Source organism: Anser anser (genome assembly GCF_964211835.1).
Source record: "Anser anser genome assembly, chromosome: 1".
Lineage (NCBI taxonomy): Eukaryota > Metazoa > Chordata > Aves > Anseriformes > Anatidae > Anser > Anser anser.
Window position 1 is genome coordinate 146,749,708 of NC_139720.1, and position 20,347 is coordinate 146,770,054.

General features: G+C 39.5%; 2 protein-coding genes across 4 annotated transcripts in view; both read right to left on the bottom strand.

Moving 5' to 3' along the window:
• The window catches only part of LOC310892160 (tumor necrosis factor receptor superfamily member EDAR-like), a 461,331-nt gene that overhangs the window by 167,013 nt on the left and 273,971 nt on the right, over window positions 1–20,347 (bottom strand). The gene's annotated exons all lie outside the window — the stretch shown is intronic.
• Window positions 828–20,287, bottom strand: LOC310902994 (tumor necrosis factor receptor superfamily member EDAR-like). 3 transcript variants are annotated; one of them, XM_083845488.1, is made up of 7 exons: window positions 10,946–20,287; window positions 9,674–9,799; window positions 9,512–9,586; window positions 9,209–9,281; window positions 8,310–8,469; window positions 5,242–5,302; window positions 828–3,831 (listed from the first exon to the last, which is right to left on the bottom strand). In XM_083845488.1, exons 1-7 carry the CDS (start codon window positions 11,070–11,072, stop codon window positions 3,512–3,514), a joined length of 942 nt encoding a protein of 313 aa, XP_083701614.1. In that variant the 5' UTR covers window positions 11,073–20,287; the 3' UTR covers window positions 828–3,511. The 3 variants fall into 3 exon arrangements, with proteins under 3 accessions (XP_083701614.1, XP_083701613.1, XP_083701615.1); XM_083845487.1 differs by having other exon boundaries at window positions 9,674–9,802; XM_083845489.1 differs by lacking the exon at window positions 10,946–20,287 and adding an exon at window positions 10,039–10,184 and having other exon boundaries at window positions 9,674–9,802.

Below are 20,347 nucleotides of genomic sequence, written 5' to 3' on the forward strand. Positions count from 1 at the left end.
CTTGCCACGCCAGATTCTCTTTATCATTGAGAGACACTGTAGCCTATAGTTAGAAGATGCAATTCGTCTTGATTATCTTAGATGTCTGCTTTAGTACAAGATTAATCTCAGTGCAGACACCTGCATTTGCACAGGTATATCCCAGTGAGCTGGAAGTGCCACACAGGAAGGAAAAAATGAAGCAAAATGGAAAAAATGAAACAAAGATGACATCCCACTGGAGCTCTTGTGGTTTGGATTTTGTTTTCTTCTTTTGTTTTATTATTTTGCACAATGGAAGGGCATGGATATTTTACTCAGATTTGAGTTTGTGCTCTGTCAAGTTAAACCTAAGAAGCCAAAGTTTTTCCTTTGGATCATTGTCCGTAAGCATGTTAAAGCAAAGAATGGTCGAGCCCTTCAGACAGCGATGTGTTTTGATAGAGCAGCACCTGTTGCAGTGTGCCTTCACGCTACGTTAACTCCTGCTTACATAGTGCAGGGAGTGAAAAGACAGTAAAGTGAAACTCCAAACATCCTATCTTCCCAACCAGCTGGCAAACTCAAAGCCTTTGTTGCACTTTCTGGAGCCTTTCTCTCCTTTAATTGTTGACAGAACAAGAATGTGTTCATCATGCTGAAAACAGAAATGAATCTGAATAAACAATATCCCAAATTGTTTTTTAAGCAGGACAGTGTTTATTCCTTTTAGCAAATGTTTAATCTCTATGAAATACTTCGAAAGCCTTAACTTAGTCCCCAGCTCTTGGGGGAAATGAAGCTTGGTGCTGTCTTCTGTAGAAGTTGCAGTTCTATTAGCAGTCTGCACAGTGCAGCATAGGCTCGGATGAATATAATTCTTCTATCATGCAGCAAAAGCTTCCAAATAATGTCTTTGATAATGCTGTGTAGTACTGCTGGTTTAGGAACACAAAATGAAAATGCCGGTGAGAGAGTGTTGCTGTTGTGAGATTACTCGCTGGTCTCACAGTCTGTACCACCTCTCAGGACATAAATAATAACTTTCAAACAGTTTCTCTAAGAAGTTGGGCATTTTTATAGTAGCTAGCAGGTGAAATATTGAACCAAAACCGAATTGTGAAAGGAAGAATGGCTTCTGCTTTGAAAGTTTCCGAAGTGCGAGGCAGACAGGCAGTATACTATGGGAGCATAAAGATTCCTTCGTGTATGTTACCTAGCCGCTCCCATACCACAGGAATGTGCCTGCCCCTGGCTAACTTTTTAATTACACGTTTATAAGACAATATATGAAATAATAATAATAAAGATAGTACAACTGCGTTTGACCTCTTTCTTTTATTAGCATATTTTATGTTCATATTTTACAATATAATAAGTTATATATACAGCATTAAACAAAATTATTAGAAAGTAAGCTTTGGCAAGATCTACAAGATTTTTTTCATTCCTGTACATCTTTTGTGTAACAATAAAAATACTGTATACTAAATAAAATAATGTTAAATAGTCTGTGTTCACATTGGCACCAATGATTTCAAGACCCTAGATTTTCAAGGCCCAATAAGCATAGAAACACGGATTCCTGTGTCATCTTTTAAGCATACAAATGGTGTGTACTATTAAATGAAACGTGAAGTATAGGAGACAGTCCCTTGACTAACACTGTTGTTACACACTGGCACAAGAGAAACTGAATCTTCCCATTTTCTTTTTTTCCTTTTTTTCTTATTTTAGTAGTAACAGACCTAATCTGCAAACTCAAGGTCTTGAAAATCTTGAAGTTTGCAGAGTTGTCAGCAAATCTACAGATCTTTCTGAAGCCTGTTGATGTCTGTATGAATTTGTCATTGATTTCAAGATAGCAAGAATTAGACCCATAAATTAAACATCAGTTAGCTAGTTAAATATTCAAATAAATGCAGCTTTCTTCTTCCTTTAAAATCAAAATTCTAATCAAATTTGGTGTATGCAAATGAAAGAAGAGTGAGTTATGAGACCAAAGAGGTGGTGGAAGAATAGTGAGAAGGATAGGTTTTGTGTTGCAGTACGTACTTCCTCTACGATACAGATCAAGTGCTGAAAAGATCGGTAAATATAGATGTCAAAGTGGGATACTAAATGTTCAGCACAATTACCATACTATCATAGATAATATCTAGTTATTAAGTGATGGAATACTGGTTGTTAACTTCAGGGTTATAGTTAATAGTTTTTTATAACATTTTGTTCAGCCAAGCAATTTGGAATTTAAATACTATAGCTTTGCAAGTGCCAGTTCTCTTAATTCAGTGGTGACACTTGTTGAAACCTGTCATCGCTCCTTTTAGCTATAAATTAAGTGTATACATTTGGTAACAGCTCCTGCCGTGTGGTCTGTACAGGTTTTACAGAACTTGTAAACAGCAAAATCAGAGTAGCTAATGGGAAAAAACTAAGGTAAGATTTTGTTGCGCACAAACTCATGATAGTGCCTTACCTTCCAGAGGAGTGAGTTTTCACCTGTGGGGCCTGCACTCGTGTTCTGCATTGACTACAGTACAGCATTTCAAAAACACATGTTCCTGTACATTTCAGCTGTCCAAAGAAATCTACTCTATTTGCTCTCAGTGTCAAACGTTATCTGAAATCCCTCTGCTTGAGACATTATTTGATATATAGATGTCACTACTGGAAAAAAATTGTAGTCGTAGTAGTGGACAAGCTGTTTAGCTGTTTGCTTTGCCTTTTTTTTTTTTTTTTTTTTTTTTAACAGCAAGAAAGAGAAAATCTTGTTGCTCTCCTCTCCACTTGCAAGGAGTGACTGCCAACTTCACTGCCTTCTTGCTAACCAGCTTGCCCTAAGCGGACTTGCAGTTTGAATTTACAATTTTTGAAATGTTAGTATGGACCAAGAGTGCATTTACAAGCATTATATACAGAGTTTTGAAGCACTTCCATCTGTAAATTATGCTGGGGCTTTTTTCATATAGTATAATTATTTTTTCTGGAGACTGTGTATGCAGGCTGACCTATGCACGTACTTCTAGATCCAACAAAACCATAGGAAATACAGAAAATGAAACTGGTTACATATTAAATGCGTTAGAGCTGATAGAAATGTGGGTGCCTAATGTGCATTAATTGATACTGTAGCAGTGGTGCTGTTGACTGCAACAATTAAATGGTTGAACAAAGCCCTAAGAGATAGGAGTATCTTCAGATAGCAATTCAGTGGCTTGAAAGCCAGGCTGGAAGGGTAGTGACAGGATTATCTGCACATATACTCAAACACAGACTGGAAGATGGATCCTTTTCTGTCCACTTATTACCAGTAACTGATTAACTTAATCATTTTGTTTAATGACATGTTTTATACCAAGCTTCTTGGGAGATTTCTGCTCTCGTTTTGGTAGATGCGTAACTTCACTTTTTAGAAATAAAAGAGAAAAGCTTCCCATCGGTATGGGGAGTGATTACACAGAAGAAACGTCAAGGGTCTCTTGTCCAAAGTCTTTGGTGTGCTGCTTGCTGGAATCATTGCTCTCGCAGGTGATGTGGGAGCACAGCCACGTCAGGATGTGACCGCTGGTTCGGGAGCAGGCATTGCTTGTGCCCACTCCAGAATATCTGCACACAAGGACTCGACAGCGTCCAGCCGCTCGATTTGCACCAGTTTGGTTAGCAGTTCTGGGATGCTGTAACCCGCTGTGCTGATGCGATCAAACAGCTGCATGCCGTCTGTCATGCCACCTATTTCGTCTCGCTTCAGTCCAAAGCTCTCGGCGAGGTGGCGCCACGTTTTCACTATGGCTTTCTCTGTGTTGTATGTTGAGCTGAGCATGCGGCTCGTCTTCTCCAGGCAGTCAAATGGCAGCTCCGTGGGGCTCAGACCTGCAAAGGGAGGTGTTTATGGTCAGATGTCTCTGTGAGCAAGTCTTGGCTATTCAAGACATTTATTAAAATGCTGCAGTGTATACTGTTAGCAATAAGCACAGCTAAAATCTTTAAGTGAGAGTCAATGACAGGTATGTCTAGCTTCAAAGTTATTGCCATATTTTACCTAGTAACAGTAGGGTACAATAGCCATGGAATAATTGAGATAAAAAGTTGGATGGAAAAGAAATACTGGATGGGTTTTATGTGTTCCTATGGTACTACCCCTTCCTGCAACGATTTACTTGCTATTAGAAGTGTATTGGAAACATATCCCTAGTGAGCAGCTCCATTAATACACCTCTGTACATCCAGCATAGTGTTTGAGCTCAAAATACAGCTCTGACCCTTCCCTGAGTCTGTCAGCAGCAGCTGCTGTAACATCGCTGTAATTGAAAGTTGCCCTTGTAGGAATGTGAGGAGTGAGGTGAAGCAATGATGCCAGATGCTTGCAAGCATAAAAGACCCTGCAAATGTTCAATTGTCATTGCTATCACTGAATCTCTACAGAGGATTTAACATTCATCCCGTGGGGAAAAAGCTATTTTTTTCCTGGACTTTTTTTTTCTATGTACTACTGGTCACAGAATAGAGGAGAGAATCAGCTACTGTGTTTTTTTTTCTGAAAACAGTCTTTTGCTTCTGTAGTTTTCGTGCTTCATACCCCACAGCAGCAATTTGGTGGGAAATGGAGCTCCCTGAACCATAGAAAACTCACACAGGTATGTGCACACCAAGTGTGTGGGGAAAAAAAAAAAATAAAAAAATAAAGGTAAAAGCAGTCTTGTCCTTTGTTCTGCAGGAAAATTAATTCATGTCCCTTCTGCCGAAACACTTCAGCTAGTCAAGTGCTGAAGACACTTAAAACACTGACCTACTTGGAAACCCCACTTGTTGTGAGAAGTAGGACACAATTAAAGAAGCAGAGTACGTCGAGACTTTTGTCTGAAACACAGTTCTGATCCTCCACAAATCACACTTTCGTACCTGGAACTAATTTATACCTGTTATCCACCTCACTAAAGAGACCAAGCAAGCAGGTTTCCTCTAGATGAAGAACGTGAGAGTGCTTCTCCACCGCTTCGATGTCCAAGCATGACCCAGCACTACCCCTGCTGCGCTCCAGAGGAAGGAAGCCCATGCACACATCTGGCGAGAAGCTGTGGTGTGCAAACCCAGCCTGGACATCTCTGAAATCGGGGCACCATGATGCTTCCTAGCAGGTGAGTACAAATCTGCTTCCAGATTTGCACTTCCTTTCCATGAAGTTCTCCTTTCCACAGGAACACAGAGGGATTTTTATTTTATAGCAAACAGCTCTGATCCAGTTTTGTGCTGCTAGTATAGGTGCAAGTTTTGTGCACTCACCTTCTGCAACGTCGCATACGTTAGCATACACATCAAGTATCTTTTTCCTTCGACTTTGAATCTGAAAGAGAAGAGTGTTATTGAATTATTATTTTTTTCAGTCACATGAGTAAACAATTGGCAGAGAGCAGTACAAAACCTCTGGGAGATCCTAATTTCATGGCTCAAGGGGTTATCGCATAACATCCTGAAGGGTCTCTTTTGAAGCCTCGTAGAGCAGGACACAGCAATTCAGAGAAGAGTAAACATATTTCTGCTTTTGCTTTCCACTGTTAGAGATCTTTTTTTTTTTTCCATCTTTTTATCTTCTTTTCAGATCATTGACTTTTCTGCTCTAAATGTTTTTGTATTTTATTTCTTTTTCGGACTGAAGTGAACTCCTGACAATGAGGACAAATTCAATACCACACATGCAAGCAATTAATGCAGGGATTCCCAGGTAAACCAGGACAGGACTGGCCATGGGGAATTAAATTCAGACTGGAATTGCCTTCTTCCAATAATGTAAGAGGGCTGTAGAGAAGGGGATCTTCTTTTCTGTCACTTGACATAGAGCTGCTTGCTGCATTACAGATTAATTATATATTTTCTTCCATGATGTATTGCCTGAATGAATCCAAAAGATTTTACAGATAGATAAAAAAAATCAGTGACACTTTAGACAGGGAAAATCTGAGGTCCAGGGTGCTGCCGTCATTTTTGACAAGAAGGAGGCTCAGACTGAAAACCCTGACATTTTCCAAGCTGAAAATGGACATTTTGATGCGGTTTCACTTAGCAAATATATTCTCAAGGTTTGGCCTTGGATTCAATGCAGATTGAAAACAAATGTCAAAATGTCATGAGTTCTCAAGGACTGGAATTGTCATCTCTCCGCCAGCTCTCATTAGGACTGAGGTTTCTGAAAAGCTGTCATTTTGGTAGGACTCTAGTATTATCTCCACAAATTCACCACTTTTCACTGCAAAACAGAATGAAGAAAGCTCACTCTTGGTTTTTGTTTTTTTTTTTTATTATTTTTATTTTTGAATTATTTTCCTCATTTTATTTGGTCTCTAAAGGACAGGGCACATCAATTACTTGGATTAACAGACTTGCAGCTGGAGACAGCAAACTGGCTGCTCCACCCGACGCCTGTCTCACAGCATGCTGTATTGCAGGGAAATGCAATGCAGACACTGGCTGTTGTTCACATATCCTTGGTATAATTTACATTAATCTTTGGGATGCTACTGTACACTTGGATTAGCTGTTTCAGAACCTTACAGATCTTTTTTTTTTTTTTCCCATGGGATTTATTAAAATTCCTCTTAAGAGAACAATTAGATACCTATTTTCATTCTCCCCTCATTTTTAGGACAAAGAGGGAGGTTAAAGAATTCCAAGCCCAAAGAGAATTACACAGGGTGATTTTCTTTTTTCGTCTGAGCCAGAAGATGGAAATTTGTAAAGCTTATGCTGGAAGAAGCAGGTAAATGTGGGTCTGATGGTTCTGTGTGGTAGCTCATTCCATAATGGTTTTTGTTTTAACCAGGAAAGAGCAGCCTTGGAAAAGAACAGGCCTTTAACTTTCTCCACCCCTCTCCAGTAGCTCCTTGATACTTTTTCCAGTACTAGAAATGTTATTTAATCTCTAGCCTCAAGCAAAGTACTGCTTTTCTAAATTCTGGCAACTGGCTTAGTTGTGAAATCTTAGGTACAGAGTGGGGGATCTTGATGCAATCTGCACTTTCATTGAAAACTTTGTCTTCAGCCTTGTCAGCAGGCTTCAGTCCATTAGCAGTATGTTAGGACAGCAGGTCTGGGAGACATAGCATAGCTCATGCTTCAGATGTGCTTATGAACTATCTAAACTACTCAGGAGAATGTATCTACTATATATTGTCTTTAGAGACAATTATTTTCTTATTAAAAGTTCTAATTTCATGCTTACGCAACTTGTGTTATCCAATTTCAAGCAAGTGCATGCAGAAGTGTGATAAAGTTGGATATATACAGAGACCTCAGACAACTGAATTTTAAAATATGAACACTGGAGTAGTAAGTTATTTTCAGATAGTCATAACTGGTTACAAGTAGAAAAACATCTTTCTTGGACTGAGACTTTGAGTGTCTGGTCTCAGCTGAAAAACGAGCGATTATTAGAAAGTTTAGGCTGAACCATCCCCACAAAGTAAAACATGCAAACATGAAAAGCTGCATTTTCGAACCTTTTTTATTCTTAAAAAAAAAAGGATGGTATTAATGATGCATTTTGGTCCTAGCTATTGCCAATTTTAATTATTTTTGAAGTTCTAAAACATAAAAAATATCTGAGCAGACACTTTGTTTTTAAGGAAACATTCATTTTAATATAAACTAAATAGTTGTGTGGGTGAGGGAGTGCCTTAGCGATGCCTTGAAATAGTCTAAGTGAGATAAAATGCCCTGAGCAATACATTTCAGCAGGAAGAAATGAAGGCCTTCCACAGCAAAACAGTGCATTTATGTTGTCCGTCAGAGCACAGGAATGACCTTCAAAACACATAGGTATTTTTGAAATGTAAAAAAAACCGACAACAAGCACAACACTGGATATCGTTGAAAATTCAATGGCATAGAAATACCAATGCTTCTGAGTTAAGACAGGCAGATGTTGTATGAATCCATCTGTGCTGTTACATTATTTTATTTTCCTGGAGTAAATGTAGCTTTGGGGTTAATTATATTAGCATTAGCTATATTGGTGAGTTGCAGTTTGTTTTTTGTTTCTTCAGACTATAAAACATAATTCTCTAAAAAAGCAAAGCTATTACTCTTGTAGCAATCTGCTTTTCAGCACTGGGTAGTATATACACATGCACAGACACTCTTAAATATTGATGGAATATTATATGCAAATCATATGCAAATGAGACTGTAATAAAATTAATTGTAGAAACTCTCTTGTAACTTGTAAATTAGTCCTGTCTGCATTACAATGCATTTTGTGGTGATAGTTTGTAAATTGTTTTCTTAAAAAAATCAAACAAAACCATAAAACAATACAGAAAACAACTGTCAATTTTTAAATCTCAAAGTAGCCTTACCCCAGTCGATTTATTGTTTGTAGAAGATTTATCTCTGGCCAAATGCACTAAAGATAACAAGCATCTCTCTGGAGTCCCTTGCTTGTCAACTGCAGCTTCTTCATCACTATCCATGCTACGACTTAAAAGTCGTTCATTCTCAGAAGATGCATCGTTTTCACTGTAAAATGAAGGATAAGGTTATCTTAGTGATGCTTCTTGTGGTTTGACTCCAATTATTTCCTTTTTGCTATCCCAGAGTAATGGAATAAAAATGTTTTCAATTTTTTAAAATGCCTTTCCCCTGAAATCCTGTGAATGTAACCACATCCACCTACAGAGGATATATGTTCAGTGCTCACCAAGCTGCACAATCATGCTCATCTTGCAAGAATCCCTTCATAGCAGTATTTTCCACTGGGGACAGTGTTTACCTCACTGGAGTTGTGTTATCCAGCCAGGTTTGGCTGCCAGGAAAGGAAAACTATCATGTGGTGCCACCCAGATGATGCTATAGACAAGGGATTCCCTTAAGGCCTGGAGCAGTTATTTCTGCACCTCCTGGCTGAAAGTGAGTGGGGACCTTACCAAGGCATGTGTGTGTAAGTGAGACTCAAGTCCCCTGAATGGACCTTACAAAAGAGGAGACAGCCCTGAGAACTGATAAACTGGTCACAGGTACTAACAAACAGCTCAAGGTAATATTTTAACACATGGTGGCTGTGATCACCTCTTCCAGAAACTCTATTACCTGTGGCTGTCCCATTGACATGTTATTCCTTGGTCCACTAGACTTGAAATTTTGGTGCAAATTATTTCTGCTTTGTTCTCAATGGATTCCTCTGTACCAGGATGAGTGGTGACTATGTCCCTTCTCCACTTCAGTCAAAGGTATGGAAGTATGTTTATTTTTTGCTTACCTTTTAGCAGCCTTAGCTGGAGTTGCTGTAAGCTTTTCAAACTCTTCTTTCTCAGAGAATATCACAACATTATCTGCAGATAAACAGAAATTTAAATTGGCAATGAGTATCCAAACTGATGTTTTGTCTCTGCTTTAGCTATTGCTATCAGAGGATGAAGTGGCATTCTGGAAGTACAAAAGCTATTATACACAATCATTTTGCAAATGAATGGGGGAATTGTAATTAAGAGGAATGCACTAATTGCACTTAAGCTCAACGTTAGAAAAAGGATAGAAAAAGCAAAATTAAAGCAACTTATACCTTGCACTTCTTTCTTCTCTTCTTGTGTATTAGCCTGAGCTTCAACATTTTTTACTGAGTGGCTCTTGCAACAGGCTAGAATGTAAAGATACAACAGTAATTATTCTCAGAAGCTATCTAAAAATAGCATTTGCTGCTAAAATTTGTTATGCTGAAAATTACCTTGAGCAGAAGGTTTTGTTTTCACAATGTAAAACATGATGATGAGGACAATGGCAATAGCCATTATGAATATAGTAGACATTGCAATTATAAGAGCTGTAGCCAGATGTCCTTGTCCTGAAAGGTCTGCTGGAAAAGCAAGGAAATATTTTGTAAAGAAGCAACTCTTCAGATCAGAGAATAGTTAATAGTTTAGTCTGCTCTACACTTATATTTTACATACTCATTTATTTGATCTGAGTCCTGATTACTTGTTAATCATTGCAAAACTAAGTGCTACTTCTCAAATGCAAACTAATGAATAGGCTTTCAAAACAGTGACATTTATGCTGCAAGAACTAGTTATCAGTATTCATAAAAAATACCTGATTGCATGACCATCCAAATATGTATGAAATTGTATTATCTGCTAATAATATAAGAAGCTATATGTACGCAGGAGTAGCAGCCTTCAAAAAAGTGAATTCTTGGAAACAGCATCAAAAAGAAAGAAAAACAAATAAAGAATAAATGGGACAAGAACTAAAAGTACTTGATAACTATGGCTGCCTCAAAAGCTTTGCAATAAGAAGCAGAACACAATGCACATGTGGAATAAGTGTTTTTTTTTTTTTTTTTTTTTTTTTTCTAACAGACTTACAGCATGGATGCAGGGTGAATTTAAAATAAGGTATGTGAAAAGGTAGAAGCAGAATTTCAGTGAACAGCTATTAGAATTGAAAAGTCATGAAAGGATGCAGAAAATGACAGATATGTTAAAATGCATGAAAACTAGCTTTTCTGAAAACACAATCCTCAAGATCTTGTTTACAGACAAAATCAGGTCAGTACCTCAGTAACTGTGTCCTTCCTGTTGTGTGTTCTGTTCTCACGTTCAAATATTTTAAAAAACTAATAATTATACTGGAGAACGGTTTATGTTAGCTCAATGAGAGACTGACTACATTTGTGTATTAAATTATTTTCACCAGTCTAAGCTAGGCTTTGCTGAGGCATAATGTGGTATCTGTATGGCTGCACATAATCAGCTAATTCATTGCTGGCATTACCCAGTACAGTCCAAGACTATTTTAAGTCCATCCTTCTGAAACAGGAGTGTTGATTAACCAAGGACTAAAAAATCATTCTGAAATGTTTTTAATAGCAGTTTTAGAAATCCCTAAAAAGAGTGGCAATGAAATTCACGATAGATATTATCAGTTCTGTTGCACTTTGTTGATGTTATTTTTAAGACCACCAGTGGCTACATTAAATTTATGGATGCCTTCTTACCTTTGTGAGCATGCTGGTAAGGTGAAAAAGTACTTGTGCCAGATGTGCTCGGGAAAATGGCCGAAATACCAGAGGTAGCCCCTGCACCTGTAATACAAACAGAAATGCCATAAACTTCCACAGTCATTTCATCTCTTCACAGCGGTATCTTGGCCCAGGTAAACAGCCTTGCCTTAGCTTGATTGCATTTCCTGTTCATTAGCAAAGAACCCATGAATTCACTGTGGCTTTTTGAAATGTCACTAATCCCAGTGTGCGTGGCTGGCATGTTGAAAATTGTGTTTAGAATACATTTTTGCATAGCATCTAGAGGGAGGGGAAGAAATCAAAGCTCGTAAACTGTTATGAACTTAAAAGAAACTCATCAAATTAGTGCTTCTGACAGATATCCTTCACTATAGCAAGGCCACCATGAAAATCTGATGTTAAACAAACCTTCATGACCCCAAAGAAAAACCTAGGAAAGGTGACAAACAAGAATGTTGAATGCCTTTCTGTTTCACGGAGCTGTACCATAGAAGGAAATAATATAATTTCTGCAGTCTAGCTGGATAACATGTTTCTTTTGATTTCTCCTGTCAGTCCAGTCCAAATCTATATCCTGAGTTAGAGGAGGGAATCTACAAAAACAGTGAAAAGAAGAACGTAAAGGACTTCTTCATGCTAACAGAGTGAGATTGTTCAGTAGGGATTTTCCACGTCTAAATTCTACAGCTAAGTTTAAAAGTAGTTTATATTTTTATTAATCTTTCAGGTGGTGTCTTACACCAGATTTTCAAAGCAGTAAACCAAGTCATAAACTAATGTCTTTTCACAGTACTAGACAATACTGAATGTTATTGGAAATAAGGTTGTTGATCTGAGTGCTATATTAAAATACAGATGGTGCTGAAATAGAGTTCCAAAAGAGGCATAAAAACATTGGGGTTGGAAGAAAACCTTCCCTTGAGTCTCAAGTCCTTTTTCACATAATTGGTAAGCAGGTTGTGCAAACAGCTACCATTGACAGCAACTGAAAACCATCTTCTAGCTGGGAGGGGGGGAAGCAATCCCTCCTGCTTTATATTAGCTGCGCATGGAAAAAGTCCAGCGATGATAATTAAATTCAGCAGACCCAAGGCCAGAAGACTGTCCCAATCACCTGGTGAGGTACACAGAGCACATGGCTCGACAAGCTGGTGAGGCAGCTAGAGTAGCTGGGAACTCACCAAGCCATTATTTTGACCTAGTAAAGAAATTCAACCCACTAGGTAAAGTTGACAGGAAATTAAGTGGCCTGGAATGGTCTGAGAAATGTTCCGTGGTTAAGAACAAAGAAATAGACATGCTCTTCAAATTAAGACAAACGTTTTCTAAAAAAAAAAAAAAAAAAGAAAAAGTATTACCTAACATAAAACATGGCTGCATGTAGTGAATAAGAAATGTACGCTCCTTAAGTGGCCACAAAGTATGAGTTGCAGATGTTTTCAAACGAGATTTTCTTTAACAATGGTAAAATTTCTTTCAAACTTCATTTCTTCGAAGGAAACGGAATCATTTATTATAATTGCTTTTTTGAAACTGAAGAAGTGTTTTCATGAAATTTTAAATATACTAATTTGTTAATTCAGATGCTTTTAGTATTATTCAAATGACAGGCAGATTATGTAAATCATGACTCTGGGTTCTTCTCTGTGACAAACTTAGTTCTAGGAAGAATTACTCACAAGCTCCAGAACCTGCAATGTAGCAGTGGAGCATCTACGTATCAGTGGGTGAAGAGGTCATCTGCGTATAGTGGAGTTAATAACAGATAAATTTTCAGTAATTCTTCATAAAACTGAAATGAATCACCCTTGGTCTCAACCCATCTATTTACTCATCCCAGCTGGACAATGGAAGAAATCTAGGAAATGGCCATTGTTGTAGCTAGAGACATGTCTGTACTTTCATGTCCCCGGCTACCAGGCTTTTGCCTCTTCTTGCCACCTCCCCCGGCAAACCTAATTACAGACAATTGCAATTCTGTGCAATTCTTGCAAGCTGCAACAAGTCAACAATAGCTTTTCTTCCACTGCCTTTCAATTAACACAGGCAAACTGCTCTGCTTTGTCTGCTTGCAGTTTATCTAACAAGCTTGAGCTCGTCTCCTTTATAAACAAGTTTTATCGCACTCTCTTTTCCTTCACTTCAAACATGTATTAATTGTATTTCTGTCTAATCAATCCTGTAGTCACTTGGTATTTTTAGCTTATTAGGTATTGCTAGCAATGTTTTTCATCTGTGGAAGGAAGGAGAGCCAAGGTGGGAAGTCATGCAGCAGCACAAAACAGGAGAGGTAATGGGGAAGGTCATCTGGTCCTCATTCGGTGTCATTGCCACACTTCACCCAGTTCTACCCCACATCAGGATACAGCCTCTTTCCCACCCCAAACACAAGCTGGAGCCTCTCCAGTGCACAAGGGTGAGCACCTTCAGCTTCGGAAGAGCTTACGTGCAGAATTTTCCTTTGCTTACATGGGAATGGGACTACGTCGTTTGTTCTGTGCTACGTATCACGGCAAGATCTGGGTTGATGCTACAACACGATGGCCTTTTACATATGCCTATGTGGGAGTTAGTCATTATGCATATTTTAAGCCTATTATCAAATTTAATAATTTGGCTTATTCATTATGAGCCAAGATAGTTCTTTAGATGTGGCTTAGAAGCAAGCGCCAATTAATGCACCTGCACTACAAGGGGAACCAAATATGCCAGCTTCTGCAGAATTTCAGTTCATGGCATTTATATAGGCAAAAAGAAGCAAAACTTGCAGTTGTTCCTTTTTCCTGGTCCGGCAGCACACCATGACTCCAATGTCAGTTGTTCCTATGTGTATCCAGTTTTGCATCTAGATCACATTATTAATTCTGGTTCCAATATAGATGACACTTACATAATCTACAAAGACTTAGATACAGCTCAGAAAGAGACATCCTAAAGTGCTAGAGTGCAACATATGGAAACAACTCTGTTTTAAGCACAAAAAAAAAAAAAAAGACTGATGGCTGTAATATAGCTGTGCAAAAGAGTGGTTTATATTCCTAGACACCTGTAAGTAATATTGTAGGAATGCGATAAAGACATTAAGAAAGATGGTTATCACTGAAGCTTTGTCAGTTTTTGCATTAGAAATATTTTTATTAAAAAAAAAAATGGCAGCCTTTTTTTTGCTTGTTTTGTTTTGTTTTGAACTCAAAAGATAGCTTTAACTTAAATTGCCATGCAGCCAGCCTTTTGTCCCCCTAGTGAAGAAATGCAGGGCAGTAAAATAATATTTTCATTTTAAAGATCCGTTCTGCTGTGTGTGACAGGACCGTTGCAGTTGTTTGTGTATCTCAAGGCAGATTTACAGTAAGAAGGGATGAACGAAACTGCCAGATCTGTGGGAGGAGGAGGGCGCAGGGAGGGGAGGTTTTGCCAACATGCCCTCTCACAAGTGTTTGCGCCTGAACGAAATCTGGTGCAGTAGGAGACCATATGTGTGTCTGACTTACACTGCTGTAGGTGTCAGCTTACTGGTCCCAGCAGAGGAGTGCTGCTCATAGCTAGCAACAGCTTTTTTTTGGTGAAGTTTATTTAATACTTAATGACAGATTATAAAAATACACAAAGTGTGTACGCAACAGACTATCAGAGTGATCCCAAAATAAGAAGTGTTTCAAAAATGTCTTTACGCGTGTATGTGTTTGCTTCTTGCTACTGAGAGCAGCTCGCTTTCTCCTGATGAATCCCTCTCCTCACAGCCACGGTCCATTTATGAATGGCAATCCATACTCGTTACTGCCAGCCGAGCTGTGCCTGCAGCCACTGTGACCATTTTGAAGGAGTGAAGTAAGATAAAGCACACACTGAAATAAATAACTAGCAGCCTGAAATATGAGCTGAAAAATATATTATATTTAGTCGAAATTCGATAAAGGTAGAAAGTTTATGCCTGACAAAGTAATCGGAAACTAGATTATAACGGAACCTAGTTATAAATAAAGACCTAGATGTTTTGAAAGTGCCGGTCAGAATGTTCAAATTAATGTAAATCTCTATTCAGATATGTACATGAAAGGTTTACTTTCAAACCTAAGCTAACAACACTTCATATTGAAGCCCTGTACACTTGGAAAGTCATGGAAGCTGAAGCAGCTGTCAAAATCAAGCTACTTTTTAAGGCATCTACATATGAATTTAGCAATCAAACATCAGCCAACTCTAAAAATATTGCAAATCACTAATAACGGAGAATATCCCAGACAGTGGAAGACTTTTTGACTGCTTCTGATTTTACTGTCTGTTATTTTCAGGAGACATACAGAACACTATAAGGCAGGTCACTCTAATATTTACTGTAGCTGCAGGTACATATTTCAGCAAGTTTAGGTATTTTTTAAATCAGGAAGAATGAGAAGCAAATCAATTCTCTAGTGTGAGCCCTCTACAAATTTGGATAGCAAAATTCCTCCAATCTTAAATTTTAGATCTGGTCATTCTCACTGCAAGTAACCACTGCTGCTCAGACACCTAAAAATAAATGCTTTATGCTGCCATGCTCTCTGTAATGTCTTTAACTGTTTCATTTCTCTCTCCTTTTATTTTGCTGGGAAGTGGTGTGATTGTAGGCTGTGTGGCCTTAGCCTGACAATTTATTTACATCTATTGCAGTTTTGTTTAGAATTCACTGAGAGCTTTAATTGCATGGTACTGGTATGTCATAAATACATGCAGCATGAATTAAACTGAGCTCTGGGAATTAAGTGTTGCCATCTCCTTCTCTGTGCAACACAAAGGGAATAACAGCAGTATAGACCCTGCTGAAAGGGTCCCTGAGCAGGGACCCCGAGGAGTTCTTCTCTCATATGCCCCTGTGCATTGGTGGCCAGTTTGTGCAGGTGGTGAAATGCTGTGGCCCTGCAGGTTTGCAGCAGGCTTGTGAGGCAGGACAGAGCAATGCTACAGGCACCTGCAGCTTCTCCCAGGGTTTGTGGTCCTCCAAAGTCCTCAGAGCTTTCAGGTGAGCTGCGGTGTGCCCAGATTACATCCTGCGTGATACGTGGGCCCAGCTTTCCCAGCAGTTCAAGAGAGCAAACCCCGTGCTTGATCCTCAGATCCCTCCCCTTTAAGGTTTATGGCTGAGGCTGGCCAATTTTGTCCTAATATTAGGTTCCTCTCCTAATATAGACAAGCCCTGAGGGGATGAGAATAAGGCCATACCACCAGTGAACAATAAAGCACTGCCTTCAACATTTCTCCCATTCCACATGTGAAGAGGAATGGGGTGTTCAGAGATCAAACAACTCAAAAAAAAAAAAAAGTTTGTTAGCTCCAGCTAACAAGCTTATTCATTTGTAAGCATAATTTGAAACAGAAGGAAAATGTCCTGATGTTGATCATATTACAAAAGGACAAAACTGGCAAGGAAAGAAAATTAGTGATATTAAAAAGAATGGGGAGTTAAAATGAAAACCTATGGAATTATTATTTTTCACTAACACAAGTGCTTTTGGCATTAGGCTCGTTTGTGTTAAACATTTCAGTTAAGGAGTCTGATCTCTCAGTCTTGAGCACATGGGTATAGCAGTGACCACTGATTAGAGCTTGTCTGAGATGTCAGCCTGTTAGTAAATTGTTCTCTCTCATCTGTTTGGTTGTTTTTGAAGTTCTAATGAGACAACAATAAAAATAATCTTTTATGTTTCCAGATGCCATTCACTCTTTGGTAATTCAAAAATAACTTGACTACCATTGTTTTCCTTTGTTGTTCTTAATTTTTTTTTTTAATTTTGCTAAGCCATCATTGGCATATGTTAGATTTAAAAACTTACACAGGTTAATTATTGCAACCATTTTCATGTCTATAGCCAGGAAAAAAGAAAAGGGGAATTAACAATATTTTGCATCCATGCACACATAAGAATGCATAGAGGAAGAAAACCCTCAATCCATTGCTGAAATTCCCTAGACTGATAATTTGTGAGTGGAAAAGTATTTGCATATTTGATGTAATTGTGTAAATACAACTTCAAAATACAATGTTCTTCAAGTTTTTGTAATGAGGTTTGATTTTGTTTTCCTCTATCAGGTTTGAGCTGGAATGGCAAATATCAAAGTTTGAGCAGAGGAGCAGAGTTATAAAATGGTTGAGAACTGCAGCTGTGCAAAGATAAAATCTCTTCTAGCAGTGGCTGTACCTCTGTGCCAGATAAATTCTGTGTAGCTTAAATCTTCTGTCTTTTGCACTGGATAAAAGAAAACAAAACAAAACAAAGAAACAACCCTACATATTCAGAGGCCTCAACTGACTCCAATGCCAGAGCTGTTGACAGCAAAGCCAGCACCATTAACTGTGGGAAGCCACATCTTAAAGTGGTTTGGTGCTCACTACCTGCAGTGCATCATCCCCCAATTTGCATAGGAAACCTGCATCCAGTAGCTGCCTCCCTTACTCTCTGCAATGCTGCTAGATGTCACTGAGGTAGCATATCCCAGTTTAGCATTGGCAAGGGTCACTGATGGCTCATGCTCTCCTTCACAGGCAGCTGAAGGTCTCACATCTTTGATGTTTTGGCGTTGTGCCCCTCTGGCCTTAGCAAGCCAGGCCTGAGGCTTCTACACATTAAAAATGAGGGTCCCAAAGTCTTACACATAGGCATTTCACAGTGCCCAGGAGATGAATAATCACAATCTTTATGGCGATGTTGACTCCTTTCAAGAGACAAACTCTTTTCCAAGAAAGAAAAAGCTTTCCTCTCAAATAACTAGGGATAGGACTAGAGGGAATGGCCTCAAGTTGCACTGGGGAGGTTCAGGTAGGAAATGAGGAGACATTTCTTCTCAGAAAGAGCAGTCAGGCATTGGGACGGGTTGCCCAGGGAAGTGGTGGAGTCACCGTCCCTGGGGGTGTTCAAGGAGAGGTTGGACGTGGTGCTTAGGGACATGGTTTAGTGGGTGACATTGGTGGTAGGGGGATGGTTGGACCAGATGGTCTTGGAGGTCTTTTCCAACCTTAATGATTCTGTGATTCTGTAGCACACATCCTCACGCCTATGTAAGCACACTCCCTGCCCTCTACAAGCACTTTTCCCACAAGCCACCACTGAATACTGACATCTCTCAAAGACCACAGAGAATTATTGCTTTTATCCTTCACTCCAGAGAGAGATTTTCAACGCTGCAATCTGGTGACATGTTTATCTCAATTAAATATCTGACCTATACACAAAATCTCCCTCTCCTCCCCCCGTGATCCATGGTACTTGTGCTATTTATATCTAAGTCACTTGAGAAGAAAAAATAAAGGTGACACAGGCTCATCGGGGAATCTCTTTCTCACTTTCCATATTCTTTACACTACTGTTTCCAGATGCTGGGACACAGGGCGTTCATCTTGTTTCCTCAGCCATTTCAAGGTTTATTGACTGTTTAGGAGATGAAAGTTGCACAGCAGGCTCTTGGAGTTGAAAGTTATTTGTTTACCCTTTGATCAAAACCAAATACTTTTCTGCCAGATAAAATGTACAGTCAGGCAAAGTCTTTGAGTAGGTTTCCCTGCAGCAGCGCACATACCCAGCTTAGTTTGTGCTCTGTGGCCCTGTGTAACACGGAGGCCAGGCGAGGTATTTTTGCAGCTAAGGAAAAGACCACTGTCTTTCAGTCCCGGCTCAAACCTAATGAAGGCCTAAAATGGGATTTGTCTGCCCTATTTTTTTTTTCTTCATCTAGAAGAGAAGTATTAAAGCCAGAACTTGTCACAACCAGCTTCCTACTTTGAAGTAGTTTGCCACCCTTGTTTCCTTGCCATCTTTTGGGTCAACTCTCTCCAGTTATGTGCCATACAGAGGAGTATTTGGATAAAAGGCAGCTCTGGGGAGCAGCACCCTGGCAAGATTTTAGACATCATGAACCAAATTATCTGAGATTAGTGATTTGAGGGATTTGGATTTTCAGAACCTTTCTGACCCATTGAACAATTGTAATCAAATGTTTGGTTTCACGGACCTGATTAAAATGGTTATGTTTACTCTTTGTACGGCTAACATTTTCTACATTAATATTCAGTCAGTTTGTAGGTTGCCTAAATTCCTCCCAAAGATAGTATATTTATTCTTGTGTTTATGAAGTTAAAAATGCATGTGGTTAATCCCTTGTGTAATTGACACTTTCCTCGCAAAAGTAAACACATTATATGTAGTATCTGCCAGATATCCTGCAAAAGACAAAGATTTGTTTTTGGAATTGAGAAGTAGCTGTAACATCTTGCAGTAGTTCCTTGCCAGATGAGTAAGCTACAATATGTTTGATACTACCAAAATTCCATTTCAGCATGTGTTTAAGGCAGACCATTGCAGCTGAAGAAGCGATTCATCTCCAATTAATCCTGCTATCTCATGCCATCTTTTATTTTGGAAATGAGGCATATTGGGGGTGTTTGAATCTATACCGGCTGGTGGCATCTGAAGGAACTGTTGAGATGAATACCCCGCACCTTGAAGCAAGACGTGGCATGCTAACAGGGTAGTTTGTTTGTCTGTTTGCCAGGTACGACCGATCAGCCGCTAATCAAGTCAGGCTCTAGGGCCTAGCTGGCTTGGGTGCCCTCAGCAGCGGTGGGCTATTGGCTAGCAGCAGGCATGGCTATATACCCATCAACAGGGCAGCCAGCCTGCACATGCATGCAGGAGAAGGTGTGTCCCACACCGCATGCCCTCATCTCCCACCGAGCCTCCTAACCTCGTGTTTTCACCTACCTCTCCGCCTCCTTCCCACATCTCGCAGTGGGGCTCTCCCTCGCACCCTTGCCTCGCCTCCTAGTACAGACCCAACCTCACCAGAATTGTGCTTACCCTGCCCTCACCCACTCCTGCTTTCTGGGGTAGAAGCACACATTTTGGGACCGGCTGGGGTCCTGCAGCCAGGCAGGGTGAGCTGAGCAGCCAGGCTGCACACACACGGGTCAGGGGAGTACCTCCATACGGGCTGTCACCGCTCACCAGGAGCTCTGCAGGGTGGTATTTATCCCTGGCTAAGGGGAGCTCCTCTGCTTTAGGAAAAGTAGTAGCTGTTAATAACCAATCCTCCTCCTTTGAAGTGGCTTGCAGGGTACCAACCACACATGGTTCAGCAGCATCTGAATTAGGTAATTGCTATTTGTATACATAAATAAATGCTCGGGGAGCTTTTTATCAACCACTGCTTTCAAATCCAGCAGGCAAAGTACTCCAATTCTTTTTCATGGTAAGGACTTTTAAAAGAACAGAACATGGAGGGGACTTTGTTTTTACATGCATCAGGTTTCTCTGGGGGACTGGCTGTTTTCGTCTTTTTTTATTATTATTTATTTTTCTCCTGGTCTGCTCCAGATTCTGAGCGAGCATCCAAGTCATTTGCTCA